Consider the following 25,983-nt stretch of genomic DNA (forward strand, 5'->3'; position numbering starts at 1 on the left):
GTGAACATAGTCACCTAATAGTTGAAATGTCCCTACTTTTTAGGGCAGTTTATGAGAATTAATCATAGCTTTAGATAAAGATTTTGGCATGTTAAAGGATGACATGTAAAGATATATAAGTAGTCTTCTTAAAACATTAATTGCAAAACAGAGTTTCCACATTAAACTTGGAAACAAAGATAAAACAAAGAAAATGACAACTAGGACTCATTCATATCATTTATCTGAGGCTCTCTGGCCAGTCTATTAAGGAACAATGGCTTTTAAATATTCATAGCCATGGGAATTTAGGTGGCATTTAAAGTGAAAAATAATAATATATAGAAAAATTTCACTTATTAAGTAAACAGAGTTCAAGGTTAATATTTTTAATTAGTCTAGGAATGTCCACTTATGATTTAATTTTTATTCTTGTCATTGGCTGTAAAAATAACAGAGCATATGCCCCAAAACCAAATGAATAAAGCAATAAATGTTAGCATCTGCAATTTTGAAACATAAAATTAAAGCTTACCCTAGGCATTTAAAAAGCCCCTAAAACTAGTTACATGGGTTATACTTGCACCTCCCTTTATTTCTGAACAGATAATGAAGAATAAATCATGGAGGAAACAGTTATAATCACTTTTCATTTTGGAAAAAAATACCTTCCTGCTTATTACAAACACTATATTAATAAACTCAAAATAACATCAAAATAATATCCTTAAACATTTGGAATATTTACTCTGCACGTATTCTAAGTATGTATGTGATAAAAGCAGGTAATTCAGATTAATTCAAGTTAGCATTCTCTTTTTTTTTTTTGCTCAAGGTTAACACTCTGACACTTGAACCACGGCGCCACCTCTGGCCTTTTCTATATATGTGGCACTGAGGAATCGAACCCAGGGCTTCATGTATAGGAGGCAAGCACTCTTGCCACTAGCCCATATTCCCAGTCCTAGCATTCTCTTTATGTAGCTGGAAGTATGCTTTTCTCTAATAATGATTTGTACCTAAAAAATAACAGGTGAAAATTATGCAGCAATGTTACTTACGGACAAAGTTCAACTTCTAAATACTGCTCAGTTACATCATTCAAGAAAAATGCTTCCACAACTTTTGAAAAAAGATAAAATAAGAAATTTAATTTACTCTCAATAATTAACAATTTATTAAGGAATAAAGGATATTCCTTTAGAATATAAAATTAACCAATTTTTAAAATCATCGTACTGTGCCTAGTAAAAAATAGGGCAAAACAAGGAACTAAACTTTAAAGAAATACTTGGAAATTAGTCATCATCAATTTTCCCCATATTAGATTGCCATAAAGAAAAAGATTTACAAAGCGTAGTGCTAGTGAGGTCAGAAGATTAACACACAGAGTCTAAGCCAGTTATTTTCTTCTAGTAATTTATCCTAAGGAAATTAGTCAGACAGCTAGGAAAAGAAATTCAGTATAGTTCAACTCATCAAAGTATTGCTAAAAACTTAGAAATTACTATCTCTTCTCACATATGATTATCTCTGATATTATAAACAAAAATATTATCAGGGTAGATAATAATTAAATTATGGAATTTATGTATTTCATAGTGAAATACAATACACCATGAAAATCAAAGATAATGCTAAATATTTATTGGCATGGGAAGATGCCCATTTTTATAAGTGGGACACAGAGAAGACTACAAATGTGCACGAAACTGAAAAGTGTATGTATGTGTGCTTGTATGAAAAATGGGCACAAACTGTTAAGACCGAGCCAGCTGCCAGTGGCTCAAGCCTGTAATCCTAGCTACTTGAGAGACTGAGAATGGGAGGATTGCAGTTTCAGTCCAGTCTGGGCAGGATAATCCATCAGACTCCAGGGAAGCAGCATATAGTAGCACACACTGGTTATCCCAGAAGTGATGGGGAACATAAAATAGGTGAATTACAGCCTGGGTACATGCTAGGGCAAGAAGTAAGACCCTATCTTAAAAATAATAAGGCTGGGCACTGGTGGCTCATCCCTGTCATCTTAGCTACTCAAGTGTCTATTACCTGAGGATCTAGTTCTAATTCAGGCCTGACAGAAAAGTCCTCAAGACTCTATACTCCAAATAAATACCACTACCACCACCACCACCACCAGCAACAACGAAAGTCAAGTGGAAAGCATGGATCAAGTGATAGAATGCCAGCTGTGAGCAAAAAAGCTAAGTAAGAGTATTACAGAAAGATGAATCTGATAGCTTGATTATAGTTCAGTACAAAGGGATCTTAGAAAAAATCTGAAGCCAGGTAATTCTGTGGATGTCTTCTAGTCTTGTTCTGATATGTAGGATTTCTTCCTGGTATAAAGTAAAAGCTAAATTTCATGCTGAGGTTAATAGTATTTCTACAACAAGTAAAACAGTCTAAACCATCTACAAACAAGGTTTATAATGTGAAAGTGGTAATTTGAGGATATTTAATGACAAAGAGGGTGCATGTGCTGATTTCCCCTTATACCAGGTTATATCTAGATGTAAAGAAGAAAGGGAATATGGAAGCAATTTACACATCTGGATCTGTCATCATGATTTTCACTCCTCCAGTTACACACAGAAGCCATATATGTAATGGGGATAAAGTCATGGTAAGAGGTTGGTAGAAATCTCAGAAACTGCATATACCAGTTTCCCCGAAGCACTCACTTCCTAACAGTCAGACAAAAACATTAACTGCATACAGGAGGTAATCATAGAGAGATTTACATCTGTCGTAACACAGAGAACTTCTGCTTACCTTCATAGTTCCAGAGCTCACTGAAAGGTTTTCCTGGCTCTCCAAGGGGGGCAGGAGGGTCACTGAAAAGTGGAGCACTGATTTCCATCATCACACCTCCCTCACGCGGACACAGCCTAACCGACACGGGCTCGTGCGGTACTGGAAAACCATCCCAAGTGTGTTTAATTTCAAAATCCATCTGATGACCTCCTGAAGGAAGACGCAAATGAAAGCCAACTCTTTTAAGAATACACAAAGTTCCTTTAGTTAAAAAATAAATGAAATTTCAAATGTCAAATAGCAGACAGGAAAGGAACAGAATGACAAAAGCATCCTAGCAAACACTCATATGTGTGGTGGCCAATCATGGACTCAAATTCTAACGATGGAAGACTTCATGTAGATCAAGCATTTGAATCCTTCTAGGAAGCACCAAAGTCACTTCAAAATGTTATGATTAAATCTACTGCAGAAACATCAATGCATTTACCTCAAACTATAAGCCCATGAGTGTATATTTCACACTTTGTCTTTTTAGTGACCAGTATGAAGGTATCTGAGTTACTGGATCCTTTCAGAATCAAAATATTAATAGCAAAATCTTAGTGAAACTAAAACATTTGAATATATAAATATATAAAGCATCAGCTTCCCTCCCCATACCAAAAAGGAGCCTTCTCACAGATCAATGACAGTCTGGAGAAAACTGTGAACCTCACATTTCAAAACTGATTTTTAATGTCTTGCAGGCGCCTAGAAATCAGTAAGGAAAAGATTAACACCCTCAACAGAAAAGTGGGTAAAGAACCACCAGTTTCCAAGAAAGAGAAATGCATACTAAAACAACATTTTCACTTATTTGGTAAGTAACGGGAAGTCTAGTAACACACTGTGTAAATGAGGACATAGGAAAGGCACAGACTGCTGCTGGGGAATATTGGTACATCCTCTGAGAAGTTTAGCATACCAATATGTATTAAAATAAAAATGCAAATGCCCACTGACTCAATAATTCCAGTTTTAGTGGTTACATATGGACATAATCAAAAGGACTCAGCAGAAGAGTATTTATGGTTGCATTATTTAGAATAGCAAAATATACAAATTAACTTAAATACCCTTCAGAAGATGACTCTAAGAAAAATTTGCTATATTATATAGTGAAATACTACATAGTGATAAAAACGAGTAAAGGAAATGAGTAAAGCAAGGACATGTAAATTAGACTGTGACATGAAAAACATAAGGTGCAGAAAACATCACTGAATAAAGAGCAAGCTAACTTGTACACGTACTTCTGATGAACACACATATATGTGCAAGGAAATATGTGTAACAAGCCACCTACAAGATACCCATGGTGCACAGTGCTTACTTTTCTAGAGGAGGTAGCTGTCAGGCATGGAGGAAGAAAGCCTTATTTTATCACTTTTTCTTTAACTATTTGATTTTTAAGCCATGATAGGTATGCATTACTATTTAAGAATAAATGAACCAAAGGATAAATCTCCTAAAAGTAATTAATAGTATGATAAAATAATAGTAAATAATATAATGATTGAACATTTCCAAAATCTCAGAATAAATATTATCAAGGGATCATCTTACTCAACAGTTCTGATACTATTTGGTCTTTCTTAAAATAATGTTACTGAAAGCTGGGTGCCTGTGGCTCATGCCTGTAATCCAAGCTACTCAGAAGGCTGAGATCTGAGGATTGCGGTACCAAGCCAGCCCAGGTAGGAAAGTCCATGAGGCTCATATCTCCAATTAGTCACAGAAAATTCTAGCCAGAAGTGGTGCTGTGGCTCAAATGGTAGAGTGCTAGCCTTGAGCTGAAGAGCTCAGGGACAGCGCCCAGGCCCAGAGTTCAAGCCCCATGACCGACAAAAAAATAAAAAATTTAAATTAAAAAAAAGTACAAAGGCTGGGGATATGGCATAGTGGCAAGAGAGCTTACCTGGTATACATGAAGCCCTGGGTTCGATTCCCCAGCACCACATATACAGAAAATGGCCAGAAGTGGCGCTGTGGCTCAAGTGGCAGAGTGCTAGCCTTGAGCAAAAAGAAGCCAGGGACGGTGCTCAGGCCCTGAGTCCAAGCCCCAGGACTGGCAAAAAAAAAAAAAAAAGTACAAAATCATGTCATCTACAAAGAGTCATTCATAGACTCAACAATACAATTAATAAATGAGCTAAAAACTTAAAAGGGAGACTTCCCTGAAGAGGAAATGCGAATAGTAAATAAGACACATGAAGAGATGGATGTTCAATATCTCTAGCCATAAACGAAATGCAAAAGGAGCACAGAGATAGTGCCTCTGGCCAGAGTTCAAGCCCCGGGAAAAGCTACAAGGAAACATTTGTTTCTTTTCAGTTTGCATTCTTCCTTGCCCCACTCAGTTACTAGAGAGGTAAAAATGAGGAAATTTAACGAAAGTGGGCTCTGGTGCCAAAAGGAACATGTCAGGGACCCCTGAGAGAAAGGCAAAGAAGAAAAAGAGCTGACAGGAAGGGAAGCCAGACCTGCCTGGAGGATGCTCAGTCCTCCAGCACTTGCTGCAGTGTCACACAACACAATCAGTATTTGCAGTCTTCACATGCTAGGGGCGGGGGGAGGGGGGGAACCTTGAGCTGAGGCAGATACTTGCTTTTCTAGGAAAGTAAAATGTTAAAGGAATACAAACGAACATCTGAAGACATCTAAGCTCGGAAAGAGAGCTAAGACTTGACTCGTAAGCTAGGCAGGATGTAGAAATAAAAAGATTGTGGTTGCCTCAGCAAAATATTGTTGGTAAGACACTAGCTCACAAATAAGCAGGATGTGTTGGTGCTCACCTCTAATTCCAGGAATACAGGAGGAGGAATTAGGAGGATCACTGTCCAAGGCTAGTACCAGGCAAAACCCATGAGAATCTATCAGATGATAAACTAAAGGTAAAAGGGCTGGAAGTATGTCTTAAGTAGTAGAGTGCTTGGAGTCAAGTTCTGAGTTCAAACCCAGAAAACGACAATAACAAAAACAGAAAAGACTACTAGGACACACACACACAAGAAAACATTGGAAAATAGATTTAAAACTTCAAAATATAACACAGCCTTACTCCACAATATGGGGTGAGTCTCTTCCAGCTTGAATTACCCTGCCATTTTTCCATTTAGAGAAAAATATGGGTAATTTGTATATCGTCCATGTCTGGGTAAAGATTGGTTGTATTTGTTTAGTGATGTTTTCGGTCTATTTCATAAACGGCTTAAATCATAACATTGGTTTATTTCCAAATAAATAAAGTTCTTAAGTGAAGCCAAAAAAAAAAAACTAAACCCAAAACCCAGGATCCCCTAAGAAGCACAACCGTGCTGGGGTTGTGGTTCCCGAGGTTCCGAGCTGTGGGTTCCACTCCCAATTCCGCCCAAGGAACTAGAAATTTAAAACAACAACAGAGTCACCACCGCCGGGGGGAGATTCCCGTGAGCAGGCCTGCGTTCCCGCCAACGTCGAGACTGCACGGACTGCACAGCCCTTCTTCAGGTCCGCCCTCCCCAAGTCCGTTCCCAACGCCGGGAGGGCGGCGGGAACGCGGCCTGCACTGTTCACCGTCCCCTTCCGTCCCCTTCCAGAAGGGAAGGGCTCGGCTCGGAGGGCCTGCCGGGCCCCGGGTCGGGGCTCCCGCGGCGGCCGCCCCCTCGGAGGGGACCCCGGGCCCCGGGTCGGGGCTCCCGCGGCGGCCGCCCCCTCGGAGGGGACCCCGGGCCCCGCGTCGGGGCTCCCGCGGCGGCCGCCCCCTCGGGGGGGACCCCGGGCCCCGGGTCGGGGCTCCCGCGGCGGCCGCCCCCTCGGAGGGGACCCCGGGTCGGGGCTCCCGCGGCGGCCGCCCCCTCGGAGGGGACCCCGGGCCCCGGGTCGGGGCTCCCGCGGCGGCCGCCCCCTCGGAGGGGACCCCGGGTCGGGGCTCCCGCGGCGGCCGCCCCCGCGCACCTCAGGGGCCCGGGGCGCACGTGACCCACCTCGGCTCCCGCGGGGACCCAGGGCCGGGCGCGCCGTACCGGACTGGCCGCGCGGGCGTCGCGAGCCCGCCACCCGGACTGGTGCCGACGCGCCCGCCCCCGCGGGACACCCAGCCAATAGCGCGCGAGTTCCGTGCGGCGCGATGACGTCGCGCAGACGCTCCGTGATGACGCAAGCAGCGTCGTCGTCTCCCAGGAGCCGTCCCGGGCACCGGTTTCAAAGTCGCGGGGCGCGCCGAGTGGACGTCCGCCGCCGGCCCGGGCTCCCGCGGCCCTGGCCTCGCTCCCCCGGCCCCTCGGGGGCCGCGCCCGCCGGGCTCCCCGCCGGCCCCGCCGCCGATCCCCGGGCGGCCCCCGGGACGCGGGCCCGCGCCCCCCGCCCCGCGGCGGCCGTCTGCGGTGACCTGGGGCGCCCGGCTCGGGCTCGGCTCGCCGCGGGGGCCGCGCGCGGGACGCGGCCGCCCGGCTCCGGGGGTCCTGCCCGGCAGCTGGTTCCCAGGGACCGAAGCCATGGCCGCCCCGAGCTCCCGCTGCGGCCCCGCGGCCGCGGAAGCCGCCTCTCCGCGGGACCCAAGTAAGCCCGCGCGCGCTCCGTTCCCGGCGGCCGCGGCGCGCCCTGCTGGTCCCGGGCCGTCGTGGTTCCCTGCGGGGTCTCGGGCGAGGACGCGGTGCTCCCCGCGGAGCCCTGCCGACGCGTGCCGGCGCGGCGCCCTGGGTTCTCCCCGGAACCGCGCGGCCCCGGCCGGGACGCGGCTTGCCGAGCCGCCGGGCGCCGAGCCCCGCACCGGCTTAGCTCCTGCCCAGACGGGGAGAGGAACGCATCCGTGACCCAGAGCCGCGGCCTCCGCTGACTCCTTTTGCATCGATTTGCTCATGAGGAATTAGTAAATACGCGCCAAAATAGGTCGAAGGGTGGTGTCCGGCACCATGTGCCACAAACGCTGAGTGTCGCGGGATTGCTAGTTTCCAAGCCAGGGTCCAGCGAGGCGCCATTTGGTTTGAAACGTTAAGGTGTCAGTATTCCTTATCCCACGTGGCGGTGCAGGCACTGGGAAAATGCTTGGAAGACTCGAAACCAGGTTGGCCTGGGTGGAATGTACAGGTGACGGGAAGTAGTGCTGAAAAGAGAGGGTGGTAAAGGTAAAGGCTGTCATCTGTTCTCGGAGAAGTCTGGACCGTTACACGAGAACTCAAAGGGAGTCAGCGGTCGGTCGGGTGACAGGATCTCATTGTGACTTGGAAAGCCAGGTCTGGCTGTCCGAGGAACAGTGCAGTTAGGTGACCACTGTCATGACCCGATAAGAAGGATGGATGCAGAGATAGTCAAAGAAAACTCGGGTCTTTTATTTGAGCAACAGGGAAAGTAACATTGGAAGCGACAGTTGCTCTTCTTGTCAGGTAGTGTGCCCTTGTGCAAGTTTCTTAGCTTCTCCGCTTCAGTCATCTCTTAGGAGTCATCTCTCAGTCAACTCTAGGAGCACAGTAGCCATCGTGGACTTGAGAGACGTAAATAAGCTGATGCAAATAAAGCCTTCCCCATCTGGTACACATAGCTTAACTAGGGTCGGAGAGTATTGCAGATTTAGAAAGAAGGAGGTTTTGTAGAATGAGCCAGCCAGAGCTCTTAGATAAAATTGAGGTCCAAATGATAGAAAACAAAATAGGACAGATGGAGAATGGTAACTTAATTTCTTGAAAAATGAGTGGCAGTTCACTAAAAGACCAAAGAGGGAATCTTACAAAACATTAGAGTAATGGTGTCTATTCAGGAAGTTGGAGCATGGAAGAGGAGGGTTTGCAGTCTTAAGACTGTGAACCACCTGAACAGTAGCGCAGATGTAGAGCTATCGTCTTCTCACTGACTTGTTGATCTCGATCACCTCTCTTCCTTCACTCCGTTTGTCTCAGCATTTTTTCCCCACTGGCAACTCCACATGATTTTACCTCTGATAATTGCTCTTTCCCCTTTACATGTAGTATTAACTACTAAAAGCTTCACAAGATACCATTTTCCCCATAGTTCTTAGGAACTTAGGGATTTGTAGATAGATCAACCTAAGGAAGAAATCATTCGTTCCTGTAGCTATGGGTATTGATGTATCTTTTGTCTTTCGTTCTGTAACATTGTCTTTTATATATCAAAACTTTTCATTTTGTTCTTTATGAGTTGTGCTTGTATCACTGCTTTGTGTTATAATTAGGAAATCATTGATTGCTTAAGATTTTCTTGTAGAAGTTTTGTAGTTTTTGGTTTTATATTTTGTCTAGCAAAAAAAAAGAAACATAATTAGTGCTAAACACAAAAAGTCAGATTAGGTTGCTCCACTAATAAAGCCTATTCAAGTTTTCCAAAATCTGAGTAACTCTGAAATATCAAATAATTTTGGTCCCATGTATTTAGTGTAAGGATACTAACCATGTATTTTTGTCCTGCTGTTTTCAGTCAGCTGATTAGGGTCCTTTTGTTCTATCCAGATAAACACCATTTGCTTTGGGGGGAGGCATTCTTTCACCAAATTAAGGGCCAGGAAATACTTAGGAGATCACACTGTGTTTTAAACACATCTGGCAATATCACAGGACCCACAGAGTCAATAAAGCTGTGTCATGCTTATAGAGATTAAAATTTTTCTTTTGGAAATTTCTTTTGAATTAAAATTTATTACTAATCATGCTTGATCAAAACTGTATGTAAACTCATGAAGTGGGCTTGCTGTACTCAAAGAAAGGAAATTGATAAGCCTGCTTCACTTACATATATTGAAATTAAAATTGAAAATAAAGATTAACAAATTGATTCCAGCAGTGAATATATGTGAAAGTAGGTATACCTATATAGTCCTTTTAAATAGTGTGCTCATTGTAAGCAATAGAAAGGTGCATGCCATTATCATAATCATTATAAAATTATTGCACACAGTATATTAAGATTTAGATTTTTAAAAGATATATCCAGTTTATTAATTGAATATTCAATATTATAAATGAGTCACTTCTCCACAAATTGACAGGTAAATTCAGTGCAGTCCATTTTAACAACCTTCCATACCTGTGGAGGGGGGGCTGGGGATATAGCCTAGTGGCAAGAGTGCCTGCCTCGGATACACAAGGCCCTAGGTTCGATTCCCCAGCACCACATATACAGAAAATGGCCAGAAGCGGCACTGTGGCTCAAGTGGCAGAGTGCTAGCCTTGAGCGGGAAGAAGCCAGGGACAGTGCTCAGGCCCTGAGTCCAAGGCCCAGGACTGGCCAAAAAAAAAACACAAAACATACCTGTGGAGGGAACTGTCTCCCTGGTCTTTTCATTCTTGATTTTTAGTTTGTGCTTTATCTGATAATATGCTTTTTGTTTTTATTGCTTTGAAAGTTTAAATTTAGACTTGCTTTACTGACAGCAGGTAGCAAATTTTAAATGTTCAAAATGATCTTGAAAAGATATGTGATTGTATATTTGTTAGTTGATATGTCTTTTTTTTTCATTTTCTTGGTGTGAATAAAAATATGGCCTCATATTTACTGAGAACTCAGCTTTATTCCAGACCTTTTTCATTGTCTCCTGTCACTCTCTTATTTGGTTTCTTTGTCTTGACATTTCTTCGCAATCTAGAGGGTTATTCTGAAGGAATTAAAAACTGGTTTTAAGATTTGTGAATATGGCTATAAATCCCCAATTCTTTTTGGTTCCTAAAAAATATGTGGGTAGTAATTTTTTTTAAACTTGGCTAAGCTAAAGAACAAGCTAGGAGAGACTATTCAAAATGAGGAAAGCAGAAAACCTGATTCGTTCTTAGCTATTTTTTCACATTGGTAGTCATTAGTGGGTTTCAGAATACAAAATAGCCTAATTTTAAATTCTAAAATGGTGAATTGAAATTGATCGTTCTTACTTTCAAAGGCAGTAACAAGAGCCATTTTTTTATTGGGCACACCAGGTAACAATTATTACTTCTTTAATTTTATAAATAATGAACATTACCTACTGAACTTAAATTGTTTTTTTTAATGATGTGTTTCAGATCAAAGATTAAATGAAGTCCTTATGCATCATCAAATGGAAAATTTTTCTAAATTCTCAACTAACCAGGTACATAAATTAGGATTACCAATATGGAGACAATATAAATTATATTTAGGATTATTTTCATATAAAGCTGAATTTTTAGTTTTTCTTACATCTTTGAGTTTTTTGTGTGTGTGTGTGTGTCAGTTGTGGGGCTTGAACTCTACCACTTTTGAGCCACCGCGCCACTTCTGGTTTTCTGGTGGTTAATTAGATATAAAAATCTCACAGACTTTCCTGCCCAGGCTGGCTTTGAACTGCGAATAGCTGGAATTACAGATGTGAGCAACTAGTACCTGACATCTTTGATTGTTGTAATGACAAAGCTTATTCCCTTAAGTTCTTGTTTTGTTTTCCCAGTCCTGGGGCTTGAACTCAGGGCCTGGCTTTGTTTTGCTCAAGGCTACCACTCTGCCACTTGAGCCACAGCGCCCACTTCTGGCCTTTTCTGTGTATGTGGTACTGAGGAATTGAACCCAGGGCTTTAGGAATATGGCGAGCACTCTTGCCGCTAGGCCATATTCCCAGCCCCCCTTCAGTTCTGTCAGTAGAAATTTTTTCCCAGAGCTGGAGTAGATATTATATATGATCTTAAAATGATAAGTTCTAAAATGAAAATTCATTCAGGTTTGAAATATCCTAAATTGTTTCTCAAGATGCATCCAGCTGCAACTCCCATAATTCTTAGGAATGGTGGCATGGCCTGAGGATGTAGAAAGAACAGCAGCTAGTAGTAGAGAGACTATGAAGGTTGTGAACGTATGAAAAACCATAGCCAACCCCAAAGAGAAAAATTTAAAGCAGTCTCTCTAAAATAAGGAATGAGACAAGAGTGGGTCTACCTTTCCAGAACAATAAGGCACGATGAAGGAATAAAAATAGAAATAGGAACAGAAGAACAGATGATATGCTCCTATTTTTATAGCACCTTGAACTCCATCAAAAAAATCTTGGATGTTATTGCTCAAATGTTATAACATTTGAACACAGTGTAGTACATAATAAAATCAATATAAAAAAAACTCTCTTCTTTACCATTAACAATATATACAGAGAAAAAAATCAGGAAAACTACCTAACCAAGGTGGTAAAAAAAAGAAACTCTACAATAAAAAACATAAAATATTGAAAAAGAAGCCAAAGAAGACACTAGAAATGGGAAGACTTCTCATATCCATATCTAACCGAAAATGGCTCTAGACTGCTGAAAGCATTCTAAAATTTATTTCCATCTCCATCAAAACCCAAGTGAACTTCACACTGGTAGAAAAATCAAACCTAAAATTCATATGGAAGCACAAAAGACCCTGAAGAGCCAAAGCAATCCTGAGCAAAAAAGAACAGTGCTAAAGCTAACACAGTATCTGACTTCAAATATACGACAGAACCATAGTAATAAAACAGCATACTATTGGCACAAAAACAGACATGTAGACCAGTGGAATAGAACAGAAGATCCAGAGATGAGCCACACCATTTCCGACATCAGAATTTTGACAAAGGAGCCAACAGCCTACATAGGAGAAAAATAACTTAGTCAACAGTGGTGCTGAGAAAATGAATATCTACAAGTAGAAGACAAACTAGATTATTCTCACACTGTACTAAAACCAGTTTAGAATGGGATCCAAGGCCTTAATGTAATGCCTGAAGTTTTGAAACTAGTACAGGAAAGCAAAGAAAAAACACTGAAAGACAGACATAGGCAAGAACTTCCTGAATAGAACTTCAGTAGCTCTGCAATAAGAGCAAGGATCTACAGATGGGAATTGCATCAAACTAGAGCTTCTGAACAGCAAAGAAAACCATTATTAGCATGAAGGGACAGCTTACAGAGTAGGAGAAAAAATTTGACAGCTATTTATCTGGCACAGATTAATTACCAGAGTGCATAAACAACTAAAAAAACTAAATACCAAAAAGCCAATTATCCAATTAATCAATGGGCAAATACATTGAACAGTCCAGATGAACAATATAAAATGAAGAAAAATTCTTCATATTTCTACCATGTGAGCCATGCCTGTAGCTCATTTCTTCATATTTCTAATTTACCATGAGCGTGTTATATTTACCAAATGCATTTCAGATCCATAAAGGTGATTTTTTTCTGTTTCTCATCTTGAATTATATCATTACAATTTATAATATAAAATTTTGAATTGTTCTTAATTTTAAACCACTGTCAATTTTAGCTAGAATCATGGAAAACATTTTAAAATACATTTTTCTGTTCTAGAACGCTGTCCTCAAAGGAGATGGAGACGACACATTAGTAAATTCGGTAGTTGATCAAAGGTAAAGTATTACCAAAGCATTATTTTCTTAGTTATATTATCAATGAAAGAATTCCCATAATATCATAATCTGTAGTTTAGCTTAAAAGCTTTTTAAAATGTTTAATTCATAAGAAAATACCGTAGTGTCTGTAAAAGTGGGTCGCAGTGTTGACTTTTTCCAATCCCGCAAGAGACACAGTAATACCTGGAAACCATTTGCTACGACAAAATCTGTGGAGAGTGAGGTTGCTACTGGAGTGTTAGGGAGTAGAGGCTACGTACTATTAAGTATCCTGCAATGCTCAAACCATCCTACTCTGCTGCGTACACACAACCAAGACATTTCCCACCAGTATATTAATTGTGCTACAATTAAAAAAGTGTGTGCTTAAAGCTGATAATCAGTGGCTCATGCATGTAATCATAGCTCCTCAGAAAGCTACGACCTGGAAGAATGCAGTTTGAGACTAGCTCTAGAAGACTCCATCTCCAAAATGCTAGAGTAGAGGCAGGGCTCCAGTGGTAGTGCACTGTCAGTAAGCAGAAAAAGCCCAGCAAGCTCTGGAAGCCCTGAGTTGAAGCCCCAGTGTGCACATACAGGCACACAAATATCAACTTGGGAGAAAGGCAAAATACTTACTGTTATACATTAGTAATTTTATGTGAAATTTTTTCACTTGTTATATGCTTAAACTGAATGGAACTAAATATGCTGTGTTTTTAATTCTGTATTGTTTCCTTCAGCTTTCTAGCTCTTCTTATTACTGAGTATGATAAACATCTGGAAGCATTAAATGAACAGCTAAAATATTATCAGGTACAATATCATAGTTATTAAACTTCTACATTTTATTATGAGAAGGAAAAGTAATATAGGCCCTTAATTTTTTAAAGCATAATGAATTGATGACTTGAAAACGTTTGCTTAATTTATAAGCATGTGTGTGTGTTTAAAGATTATCCTTAGTTTTATTATTTTAGTTTGGTATTTTCTTGTTCTGGCAGAAGCTTCTCTTAAATATGCAGAAGAATCTCTTAATTACATTTTTCTTTGCTTATATCTGTTTTCTTTTCTTCTCTAAATGGTAAGGTCCACCCCTGGGAGGGCTCCATGCAGATGCCCCCCCACCTGTTTGTCTGCACCCAGTACCTGAGTAAGCTAGGTAACTGGCACACCTGGAGAGAGTTACCTCCTCCTTCTCTGAGATCATGTCCAATCCACCTGGCCATACCTCCTACCTTTCCTTATATAATCCGGCTCAACACAGTCTCCTTCTCTTTCCTTTTCTCTCTTGCTCTCTTTCTCTCTTCTTCCTTCCCCTGTCCCCCCATGCCACCATCTTGTGAGGGCTGGCAGTTTGCTCTCTCCCCAATAAACTCGTCTGCCTGAACCATGTGGCAGTGCTGTGCCAAGTCGCGAAACGACCACCAAGAAGGCCACCGAGACTCAGACCTTCCAAAATGCAATAGCAAGGCAAGACTTTATTCAAGCGGGGCCGCTGCCCGGGCCTTGTCCTACCCACCAGTGGAGGTTAGGAGGCAGCCCCCAGCTGCGATTACACAGAGCTTATAAAGGCAAAAGACAAAAGTTACAGCAATCAGGTGTTTAAGCAAGCAAGATTACAAGTACAAATCTGATTGGCTCGGGGCTCGAGGCATTCTAGGGGTGGTTAGAGTTAAGCATTCCCAGTCGTTAGAGTTCTCGACCAGCTGGGCCGTAATAAGCTTGTCCTGGGTTTGCTCACAGGGCCTGCTTATCTCAGGTTTACGTGGTAAAGTGGGGTTCGCGTGGTAAAGTGGGGCCTGACTTCAAAGTCTGGCTCTTCATTTCCCCCCTTCAGCAGGATTCCTTTTCCAAGAACCTTACATAAAGGATCTCCGGTCCTTTCAGACCTGGTGTGTTATCCTCATTCTTCCTGCATGTACAATTTGCAGAACAAACCAATAAAAAGCTGAGTTTCTGACAACACTTGTTACTTCTTTTAGAGAGGGAAAAAAAGATGTTTGATAGCTACTTCCAGGAGGAGTTGCTCGCTTAGATGTTAATTAGTAAAACTCATTCTAACAACTTACTGACTTGGTTGAGAAATAGGATACCTCAAAGCAAGGAAAATATTGCTGCATTTCTCTATATGAACAATTTTCTGCTTGAAATGTAAATATTAGGGACAATTGTGGTGATGTGAGAGTACTATGTAGACTTCACTTTTTCCAAACCATATTTTACAGTAAAGGATTTTTCATTAGACTGTTGTGCTCCAACTTTGATTTTAGTTATGGAATATATCTATGTACTATTTAATATTTGAAAGTAAAGAATACTTTTCAAGGTAAACTTTTTATAACTTTTAAAATCATTTTATCAAATCATAAAGTGGATGAAGATCATTGCCACAATAATACCCAAACTTCTTATGGCATTCAGGATCCTGCACCTGCCTTTTCTAATTTTATCTCACCGCATCACTCCATGCATAGTTAGTGCTTAATTGTCTAATGGTAAATTAATTCATTTTGGTTTGATTGTGATGCAGGCGTAGGAGAGACCTGGGAGGGAATCAACGTTCATGCCAACTGTGTAGTTAAAATTGGCCATTCGTGATTTCCCATCCAAGCCGCCTTGAGCGTCTCGGGTTGAAAGGGAGAAAAATGGACTTGGAGAACTGCCGGTTCCACCTATGGCTTGCCAAATCCTCCCCAGGCTTGGCTCTTCTCCTTTAGCCCAAGGTGCACAATCAAGACAAATGGGCACATCAGGGTTGATGGCACTCCTGTTCAAGGTTATTGTACACGACCTCCTTCTTGCTCTTCACTCATCCATCTACTCTTACTGAGAACTACTTATCTTTGCCTTTTTTTTTTTTTGCCAGTCCTGGGCCTTGGACTCAGGGCCTGAGCACTGTCCCTGGCTTCTTTTTGCTCAAGGCTAGCACTCTGCCACTTGAGCCACAGCACCACTTCTGGCCGTTTTCTGTATATATGGTGCTGGGGAATCGAACCCAGGGCCTCATGTATACAAGGCAAGCACTCTTGCCACTAGGCCACATTTTTCTTTGGAATTTGAAGTGGCACTGACTATTTACCATAAAACCTTGTGCAGGGCAAAAAGTATAGACAATAAAGGTAGTGAATAAAAGGTTAATAAGTAACTGCTAAAGAAGACATGTTTTTTTTTTTCTTTTACCATTATGATTTTTTTTTTTTTTTTGGCCAGTCCTGGGCCTTGGACTCAGGGCCTGAGCACTGTCCCTGGCTTCTTCCCGCTCAAGGCTAGCACTCTGCCACTTGAGCCACAGCGCCGCTTCTGGCTGTTTTTCTGTATATGTGGTGCTGGGGAATCGAACCTAGGGCCTCATGTATCCGAGGCAGGCACTCTTGCCACTAGGCCATATCCCCAGCCCTACCATTATGATTTTACCCATTGAAATACCACTCATTTATATGGGATTCACCTAACTTAATTAGGATTATTAATTAGGAGAATTAATTAGGATATACATTGAAGATAACAGGAATCAACTGGAAGTGTGGCTCAGAGGTAGAGCACCTGCCTAGCAAATGTAAGACCCTGAGTTCAAACCTCAGTACTGAAAAAGAAATTAAAAAGATACAGGAATCATCTGGTGTTTGTTACAATATCATATTGAGATATATTATCTGCGTTTGTAGCTGTAATTTTAGCAACTACATTCATAAATATTTCCTAATCTTTTACATAAAATACTTTGTCTCTTCAAGATGAATATTTTATGTCCTATATATTACTAAGCTCTCTATATGTAATAGTGTTAGTTAAAAGTAATAAGTAATTCCTTCTTTTCTGTGTATATACTGTCATAAAGTCTGCCTGCGTGTAAATGGACTGAGTGGAGTATTGCTGTTCTTGTATTTTACTCTTTCAGCAACAAATGGGTGAGATGAAATTACAACTTGAAAATGTCATTAAGGAAAATGAAAGGTAAATCAGTTTGCTATTGATTTCTTTGCTTTTTTGGTGGTTTTAGGTAACTTTTGTGTTTGATATTTATAACCTACTTGGTCACGGTGTGGACTCTAGGGTCTGAGTTTTCTGTTTGACTCCTGGCTTCAGTACATGTGACAGAACAGACATGTTTAACGTCTTTCTGCTTAGTTTCTGTGTTTATAAATTGGAGATGCCAGCACCTTTTTCATAGTACTGACTGTAAAGGAAAAGCAATGGCTGGGAATAGACTGCATAGTAAATACTGTAGATATTGACAGAAACTGATGTGGTGTGGAATATATATGGATCTTAGGGAGCATACTAATGGAATGCAGACTTGACAATGTACCACCCTACAAGCTGAGACTATCACTAATACATGGGTCTCCATTACTGGAGAGTTGTTTCTGAAATATTTGAAAACACGTCCTAAATGTTTGAATTGTCCTAGAAGATTGAATTTTTCTAATTTCAAAGGAAATATGTAGTATCAATAGATCTCTCGTAAATATTTTAGCAGATGGATCTGATTTCCTTTGTAGTTTACATCTTGCAATTTATAGACTATAAGTAATACTTTCTACTTGTTAAATGAGTGATTTCAATATTTTGAAATTCTTTTATGTTTATATCACTGTAAATTAAAAGTCTTTTAGAGTTGTATCTCCTTGCTTGGCAGGGGATTGTAGTTTAAATTTGAAATATCTATAATTACCGTTATGATTAAAGGCTTTCAGAATTATGGTCAAGTTCTCATGAAGATATTTTAAAGAAGAAAATATGTAATAGTCTTGATTTCCTAACCAGCAACTATTTTGTTCTCTTCTGCTTAACTGTAATAAGAATGTAAATTTTGTGAAACACAATGGAGCCACCACTCTGCCTTGTTTATTGAGATGAAGGCTTGCTCAGTTTCTACCTGGGCTGATCTTGAACTGTGATCCTTTCGAGAAGTTTGAATTATATGTGTGAGATACTGTGCCCAATTGTAATTTTGCCTTTGTATGACAAACTATGATGGATATAAAAATTACCATTTTAATGGGTTTGAAATTGTTGGCCTATTTATTCACATAGCACAGTCTCTAATGAGAATTAAAAATTCAGAGACAGCCAGGAATGACAAATTCTGGAAACATTTATCTCAACCAGAAAACAGCTATACACGGAGGTGTTGCTCAAATGGCAGAGTATCAGCCTTCTTCAAAAAAGCCAAGAGCTCAAGACCTAGATAGAGTTCAAGCCTCAGTAGTAGTACTAAAAAAGGGGGGAGGGAGAAAGAATGACTTTGCATAAAGAACCATTTTTAATCCAAAAGTTGTTTTAATTAACCCAAAAGAGTAACCACTGTTACTAAGATGGGTTTAAATTCTTATGCTAATATTGCAAGGTTGCATGGTGAGCTAAAAGACGTCGTTGAGAAGCAATTGGAGGCCCTTCCCTTCGACTCAGAGATGGGAAAGGAAGTGTACACAGATGAGCAAGTGGTCAGCAGCCTTCAAGAGCAGCTGCAGCTAGCCAATCAGGTAAGTAAGTGTGACTTCCTAAGTCAGACATGCTTTATCGCTGCTTATGAGGACAGAATGTAATGTATAATGTAAAGAATTTAAAAATTAGGTAAATAAGTTTAAAAACTAGGTTGTAAACTAGGAGCAATTTATAATTGTTTCTTTTTTTTTTTTTTTCCTTGCCAGTCTTGAGGCTTGAACTCAGGGTCTGGGCAGTGTCCTTGAGCTCATGCCTATAATTCTAGCTACTCAGGAAGCTGAGATCTGAGGATCGTGCTTCCAAGCCATCCTGGGAAGGATGAGAGTCTTATCTCCAGTTAACCATCAGAAAACCCGAAGTGGCACTGTGATTCAAAGTAGTAGAGTGCTAGCCTTGAGTAAAAAGAGCTCAAGGACAGCACCTAGGCCCAGGTTCAAGCCCCATAACATACAAAAAATATTACATCTACTTAGACCATATGCAGACTATTATCATTATTCTCTAAGTAGTATGGTGTGCACAGTATTCACGTACGATTTATATTATATTCAGTACAATGTATATACAATGTATAAATGCTTTGAAGTATATAGCACAACACAGGTAGGTGATGCACAAATACATTTCCCCTGTCCCCTGTATACAAGGGACTTGAACACCTGCAGCCTTTGGTATCCTGGAGTGGGAAGAAATGAAATAGGGACCAAACCCCAGGGACTGCCCTGGCATGACTAAGGTCAGGCATTTGGCAGTCTTCATTCATTGCATGTGTATTTATTTGGTCCCTGGACAAGCACTGTGCTTAAACTGAATGGAAAAAGGAAAAGTTGGTTCTTTTTGGAACACACAAGCTCTTGGGAGAGATGTGATGGCGCTGAGATCAAATGTCTTCACTTCTGTTTCTTTCAAGTTCTGGTAAACTTCCTCCTAGTGATTAAAAAATCCATCGAAATCACTTACCATAATGATGTGCATCTGTTTTAGTTAATGAACTTACCAATATTTTTATCTTTATCATCATTACCAAACAGCAAGACCAGAAACTAAGAATTAAAATTACATGTAAAAGGTATGTAAAGTAAATTTTGAGAAAAATTCTCCTTAGAAAGTATCAATGAAAAGATATGATATAAACACACACTATTATGTTTCCTATGCTTTGTTTGGTTTTAAGTTTTGTTGAAAGGAAAAACAATTATGAGCCAAGGCTCATGCCTGTGATCTTGGCTACTCAGGAGGCTGAGATCTGAGGATTATGGTTCAAAGCCAGCCTGGGCAGGAAAGTCTGTGAGACCACCTGAAAACAAGTGGCTCAAGTGGTAGCGTGCTAGCCTTGAGCAGACAAAGCTCAGGGACAGCGCCCAGACCGTGCATTGAAGCCCCATCACTGAACCAAAAATAAACAAATAAAAAATTATGAAACTCTACCTGACTTAGATTTGTAAGAATTTATAAACATGAGGAGAATTAACAATATGACAATGATTATATCCACATGGCATCAATGTTTATTATCAGATGTTGAAGTTACAGTCGTTCTTAATTTCTTCTCTTATTTTTCTAACTTTCTGCAGTGAATACTTACTAGTTTTACAAAGGGGAAAAATATTCTGTGTTTCCTGGGGAACCTTTTTTCAGTGGTTTCTGAGGCCTATACTTTCTTGTGGAACAGGTAGAGTGATTTTTTTTCTGTATCTCTGATAAAGTTTCTCCATTTAGTTGTGAATCTGACTAAAAAGGCAATTTCTTTAGGTATGTTCTCTGAATCGTTGTTAGTATAGTTTCAGGTCATCGGAGATGTTGAACTACCACAGTCAGGTGCAGTGATGTGTTACGCATGGATGGACTGCTGTGTGATGGGCCCTGTGTGTCAGTGTCAGCTAACGACCACATAACCGCTGTCCTTTCCGTAAAGACACTTCATCATGAGTCTCACGTGGAAGGAAATTGCCTAACTGCGTTTCTCAGAAGCTATTGCCACCATTAAACCAGATGACTTTTTCACATAGGTTCTGTTTTCACTTTGTGATTTCACAAGAACTCACTTATAGAAGAATACAGGCTATTTGCACTGTGACCTAAAAGCGGGCTAGTCCTTGGTAGGTCACCATGTGTTGTTTTGCAGGAAAAGGACTGTGTTGTGGGGCTGTGGCAGGCTGCCTTACAGGAACTGAACACGCTGCAGGAGCATCACCAGGAATGTGTGACCAAGGCCCAGATGGGTGCAGTCGAAAGCCAGAAACAACAGGTAACCCTGAAATCACTGATTGTCTTAGATAGCAGTAAGGAGTGCATTCTGAGGAAGATACTTTAGAAAGAAGTGCCTAATATTTTTTTTGTTAGTACTAGGACTTGAGCTCAGGGCCAAATGCTTGCTCAGCTTACTTGCTCATGCTCTACCACGTAAGCCATCCCCTAGCCTACCTTTGTGGTAGTTAGTTGGAGATGGAGTCTTTCCTCCCAGCCTGGCCTTGAACTGTGTCCTTCACATGTTTTTTAGCCTCTTGAGTAGCTAGCATTATAGGCATGAGACATTGGCACCAAACTGCTTTGAGGTATTTGTTTTTGTTTTTCTTTTTCTCTTCTTTCAGTGATACTGAAGTTTGACTTCAGGGCCTTGCATTTGCTTTGCTTGCTTGTTCAGCTAATGTTGTACCACTTGAGCCATGCCTCTAGCCTCTACCATGTTTTTTAATGTTAAAAATAAGTAGATCTCTTAAACAGATAATTTTTTTTTTTTTTTTTTACGTCCTGGGGTCTAAACTCCAGGCCTAAGCACTGTCCCTGGCTTCTTTTTGCTTAAGGCTAGCACTCTGCCACTTGAGCCACAGCACCACTTCTAGCTTTTTCTGTTTATGTGGAACTGAGGCATTGGACCCAGGGCTTCATTCATGCTAGGCAAGCACTCTGCCCCTAAGCCACACTCCCAGCCCCAGATAATTATCTTAAACAGATAAGCAAAACACATTTTGTTTATAATGTGACTAGCAGTGAAAGCTGTATTTAGTTCATAGAGAAACTATAAGATTGTTTGTATAAATGATCCCCCAGAGCTTTTATTTATTTGATTTCCTGCTGTTTTGAAACAAAATTGTTCATCAAGCTTTGTCTAGCCAAGAAACTTGCTCACATAGTGACAACACTATATGAAGTAAAAATGTTTACATTCTTAAAGTAGATGTCATAAATATGGTGGAACAGAGTTTTGCTGTAGCTAGAGATCATAATGGCTGGCCACTGACAGCTTCTTTCTTTCCAAAGAGACATTGATGTCCTCTCAACACCTGTTTTTTTTCTTTCTTTTTCTTTTTTTTTTTTTTTTTTTTTTGGCCAGTCGTGGGCCTTGGACTCAGGGCCTGAGCACTGTCCCTGGCTTCTTCCCACTCAAGGCTAGCACTCTGCCACTTGAGCCACAGCGCCGCTTCTGGCCGTTTTCTGTATATGTGGTGCTGGGGAATTGAACCTAGGGCCTCGTGTATCCGAGGCAGGCACTCTTGCCACTAGGCTATATCCCCAGCCCTGTTTTTTTTCTTTACATGTCTATGAACAACAACTCCTGAACCTCACAAGGCTCCCCATTCTATTGATAAATTTGTTTTTATTCTTCCATTGATTCTTTTACTGCTAAATGCCTTGGTTAGACTAATTCCAATTCTGTCCCCTTTTCTCTGCATCTTGAGAAACAGCTGTTCATATAATTTGGCAATTATAACTCTCTAGTTCTTATTCATGAACTTCAAATTCCAGTTGACAATACTATTATTCTCCTTGTGGTTGAAATTTTTACCTCAGGAAGTCAGAAAAGTGCTTGTATGATGCCTTGCAGTGATTTTCCAATACATGCTCTGGTTTGAAATAACTCACATGTAATTTAGCGTATAGAACTTCTGCCCCTGAGAAGTTCCTGGCTGGGCACAGTAGTTAGCTTATCTCTCACCCCAAGCTATAGGAGAAGCACAGTGGCTTAGTACAGTACTGTGTGCTTTCCATCCCAGTGACTAAGGGAAGCATTAAGAGGTTGGTACTTAGGGCTAGCCTGAGCATAAAGAGAGCTTTGCCTGAGAAATAACTAAAACGAAAAGGGGTTGGCATGATGGCAGAGTGCCTCTCTAGCAAGCACAGGCCCTAAGTTCAAATCCTTGTACCTCCAAAAGGAAAAAAATAAAGAGTTAAGGTCTTTAGGGCTATTTTCTTATTTAGGTTAATAACTAAGCCCATGAGTTATTCAGCTTGTGAACAGCCTCTTAGCTTTTATTTTCACAGATACTTTTTAAAAGAAACACAACAACTAATTAAACAATGTTGAACTGGTGGGGCAGGAGGATTCTTTAAAAAGCATTGAGCTCCTATTTCACCCCCATATCTAGGGGTGGGTAACATACAGCCTATAGGCAGCATCTGGTACATGATCACATAGACACATAATGCCTCTCATTGGCTGCCTGCAGCTTCTTGGCCTGAATTGATCATTTTGTCTGTAATGATAAATATCCAAATGGCCTTTGGCAGGAAAAGACTCCGCACCCTGTAGCATTTCAAATTTGTAATCACAGGTAACCTTTGATAATATATAGCTTTCTTAAAAAATATGTACTAATGGTTTGGTTGCTAGAAATAATGATTGTACATAAAGTGATACATAGATCAGTACCAACATTTTCTCCTTAAGTTTTTTTGTTTTTTTTTTCGGCCAGTCCTGGGCCTTGGACTCAGGGCCTGAGCACTGTCCCTGGCTTCTTCCCGCTCAAGGCTAGCACTCTGCCACTTGAGCCACAGCGCCGCTTCTGGCCGTTTTCTGTATATGTGGTGCTGGGGAATCGAACCTAGGGCCTCGTGTATCCGAGGCAGGCACTCTTGCCACTAGGCTATATCCCCAGCCCCTCCTTAAGTTTTTAATTATTTAAAAATGTTTTTGTGTTCTGTGACTTAGTTCTCAACATAGTAGAACAAACAGAATTTGGTGTTGAGTTTGTTTGTTAAATATAGATTGCAATCAAAGTGCTACTAATACCTCTCTCCTCACTAGGATCAACAGCTGACCCAAAATCTTCATGCTGTTAAGAACATAGAAATGGTAAGTGACCATACCATTTATTTTACTTACTTATGTAAACTAGGAATTGTCATTGCAGATATTGTGCTGATTTACATCAACAGCAGCAAAGCATGTATGAAACCACAGTAGGTAGGCAGTTCTCTGTCTCATTATCTTTTACATTCTCAGTAACATGACAGTCACAGTACATTGTGGAAAGTTACTAACACATTTGAAAATCCAACATCTCATCTGAAAATCCTGTTGAGGCCCTTGCTAAAGATCTCCTGAGAGAAATGCAGACCTTGAGCTCCTTAGCAGTAGAATATACTCTTATTCTTGTTGTTTCATCCTGCACACATATATAAGAATAGTGTAAGTGTGTTTAATGAATAAGTCGTTTATTTCTCAGACCTGAAACTAAGAACAAATAGTTAATTAACCATCAGTAATAACATTAGTACATGTGAATTTCCCTATAATTTCTCAAAACATTTAATTCACCCTCCCATTTCTGTTTACCTTTTATTCTTTTACCTTTCATTTTTTCACCTTATCAGAATTTCATTTGTACTCATTGTGGATTAATAGAATTATGACAGTGAGTACAGTCATTCTCTCATACTTTACTTAGTTTCTCTGCTAATCCTTACAAGTACCAAAGCATGTCTTTGACAGTAGAGTTGTGTCATCAAAAGTAAGTATCACTGTAATCTCCATACATCACCTTGATGATAAAATTAATTTTTTAAGTAAGTTATCTAGTTTTCTTTTTTTTGTCTTTCCACATTTAATTTGTTAGGTTGCTTCCAAGTCCCTCCCCACCCCAGGCGTCTGGCTGAGACTCGATGAATTCTTTCATTCAAACCTCTGTTTTCAGTTCTAAAATGTCGACCCCAGACCAGTCTCCCCGCATGCGTATTCCCACGGAGACACAGACTGTGAACCACTCACTGTCACTGTTAATGCTGCCAATGCCTTCACCTGGCAGCGGCCCAGGCCTCAGCCGGCAGCAGGGCCAGGGACCGAGAGTCCCTCTCTCCTCCCCTCCCCTCCCCTCCCCTCCTTTCCCCTCCCCTCCTTTCCCCTCCTTTCCCCTCCTTTCCCCTCCCCTCCCCTCCCCTCCCCTCCCCTCCCCTCCCCTCCCCTCCCCTCGCAGTGCAGCGCACATGGCACGGCAGGGCCACGAGCTACTTGTAGGCTCGCTCCCTTTTGGACTTCTCCAACGCCTTGTCCGTGGTTTTCTCGCTTGCCCTGGCACTTGGGGCAATACCACTTGCCCTTGGGTTTGTGATTGAGGCCCACGCAGAAGTGGAACCATCTAGTTTTCTTTGACACACCAAACTCCATTCATTTTGTGTTTGATTTTTTTTTATGGAGATGTTTGTTATGTACATGTGATGGATTAAATCACTGACCGCTGGAGGAGAGGTGGAAAACTTGAGAATTCCAGCCTTCTGATCACATGGTCCTTTCCTCTAAGTGCTCACCCTTTGGCAGGCTTTGCCAGAGCCCAGGGTCTTCTCATTAGAATATAAAAAGAAACCACTAAAAACTAAAGGGTTTTGGAACTGCTTTTGGAATCATTTTCAAGAAATTAAGGTAAGCTAATTGTATACAGCTAGTTTGCACCAAAACATCTGAAGGTGTGAGAAAAGGCCAGGGCTACATTTTTTCCTTCAAGAGCAATCACAATCATGAATCTTGCTTCCCTTTCTTTGTACCTAGATGCCTTATGGCTATTCTTTTAAAGACAATTCTAATACCATATTTGTTTTCTTATTGCAGGCTAGCCAACACTTCCTGAAAGCAATAGCTAACCAAAATGTGGAAATCCAGCAGCTCCGAAAACAATTTAGGTATTTTCAAAAATTAATTTTGCTATTTTTATTTAGGGGAACCAATAATGCCATAATTTTTCAAATGGGCTTTTTCCTTTCTCGCTTTTATTATGCCTCTGTCAGTACTGTTCTGTACATTTGATCATCTCCGGTGGGAAAATACTGAAATTAAGTAAGTCAGAAGGCAATTATATAATTGTAGGAGTGCATCATGATAGTAAAGCCAGTTGTCCAGTTGTATAGAAGAAACATTGTACACAAAGAGGACATGTCACAATTAAATATCTTTCCTTGGGCTTCTGTATAAGCAGACCCTGAGAAACTGAGCTCCAAAACATGCTATTTGTCTAAGAGGTAATGACAAGGTATACTGGAAGGGAAGCGGGGAACTGAGTGAGACAGGGAAAGAAAATAATGTAAATGCTCCTCATCTTTTAGGGGACTTGTATCACAAACCATCGTTAATTTGAAAATCCCCTAAATCCAAAGTGCACATAGCATACCTGACCTACTGAACAGCAAGGCTGCACTGTGCTGTGTCTATGCTTGCATGATATCAAGGCTGCAGC

General features: G+C 40.9%; 2 protein-coding genes across 5 annotated transcripts in view; one reads left to right on the forward strand and one right to left on the reverse strand.

Annotated features, from left to right (window-relative positions):
• C24H4orf33 (chromosome 24 C4orf33 homolog) overlaps positions 1 to 5,338 on the reverse strand; it is a 9,646-nt gene extending 4,308 nt beyond the window's left edge. Inside the window, exons 1-3 of one of the 3 annotated variants that reach the window (XM_048333745.1) lie at positions 5,285 to 5,338; positions 2,758 to 2,952; positions 1,041 to 1,101 (exon numbers count right to left, since the gene is read on the reverse strand). In XM_048333745.1, coding sequence (XP_048189702.1) covers positions 1,041 to 1,101; positions 2,758 to 2,938 — 242 coding nt within the window. In that variant the 5' untranslated portion in view covers positions 2,939 to 2,952; positions 5,285 to 5,338. Of the gene's footprint in view, positions 1 to 1,040; positions 1,102 to 2,757; positions 2,959 to 5,284 lie in introns of all 3 variants that reach the window. The other 2 variants (XM_048333744.1, XM_048333743.1) reach the window with 2 other exon arrangements.
• A 1,863-nt stretch (positions 5,339 to 7,201) lies between these two features.
• Positions 7,202 to 25,983, forward strand: part of Sclt1 (sodium channel and clathrin linker 1) — a 46,354-nt gene continuing 27,572 nt past the window's right edge. The window contains exons 1-9 of one of the 2 annotated variants that reach the window (XM_048333741.1): positions 7,202 to 7,320; positions 10,764 to 10,831; positions 13,047 to 13,105; positions 13,831 to 13,903; positions 16,989 to 17,044; positions 18,441 to 18,576; positions 20,664 to 20,786; positions 23,565 to 23,612; positions 25,362 to 25,432. In XM_048333741.1, the coding sequence (XP_048189698.1) occupies positions 7,257 to 7,320; positions 10,764 to 10,831; positions 13,047 to 13,105; positions 13,831 to 13,903; positions 16,989 to 17,044; positions 18,441 to 18,576; positions 20,664 to 20,786; positions 23,565 to 23,612; positions 25,362 to 25,432 (698 nt within the window). In that variant the 5' untranslated portion in view covers positions 7,202 to 7,256. Of the gene's footprint in view, positions 7,321 to 7,733; positions 7,764 to 10,763; positions 10,832 to 13,046; positions 13,106 to 13,830; positions 13,904 to 16,988; positions 17,045 to 18,440; positions 18,577 to 20,663; positions 20,787 to 23,564; positions 23,613 to 25,361; positions 25,433 to 25,983 lie in introns of those variants that run through there. The other variant, XM_048333742.1, reaches the window with a different exon arrangement.

Source organism: Perognathus longimembris, chromosome 24 (genome assembly GCF_023159225.1).
Source record: "Perognathus longimembris pacificus isolate PPM17 chromosome 24, ASM2315922v1, whole genome shotgun sequence".
Lineage (NCBI taxonomy): Eukaryota > Metazoa > Chordata > Mammalia > Rodentia > Heteromyidae > Perognathus > Perognathus longimembris.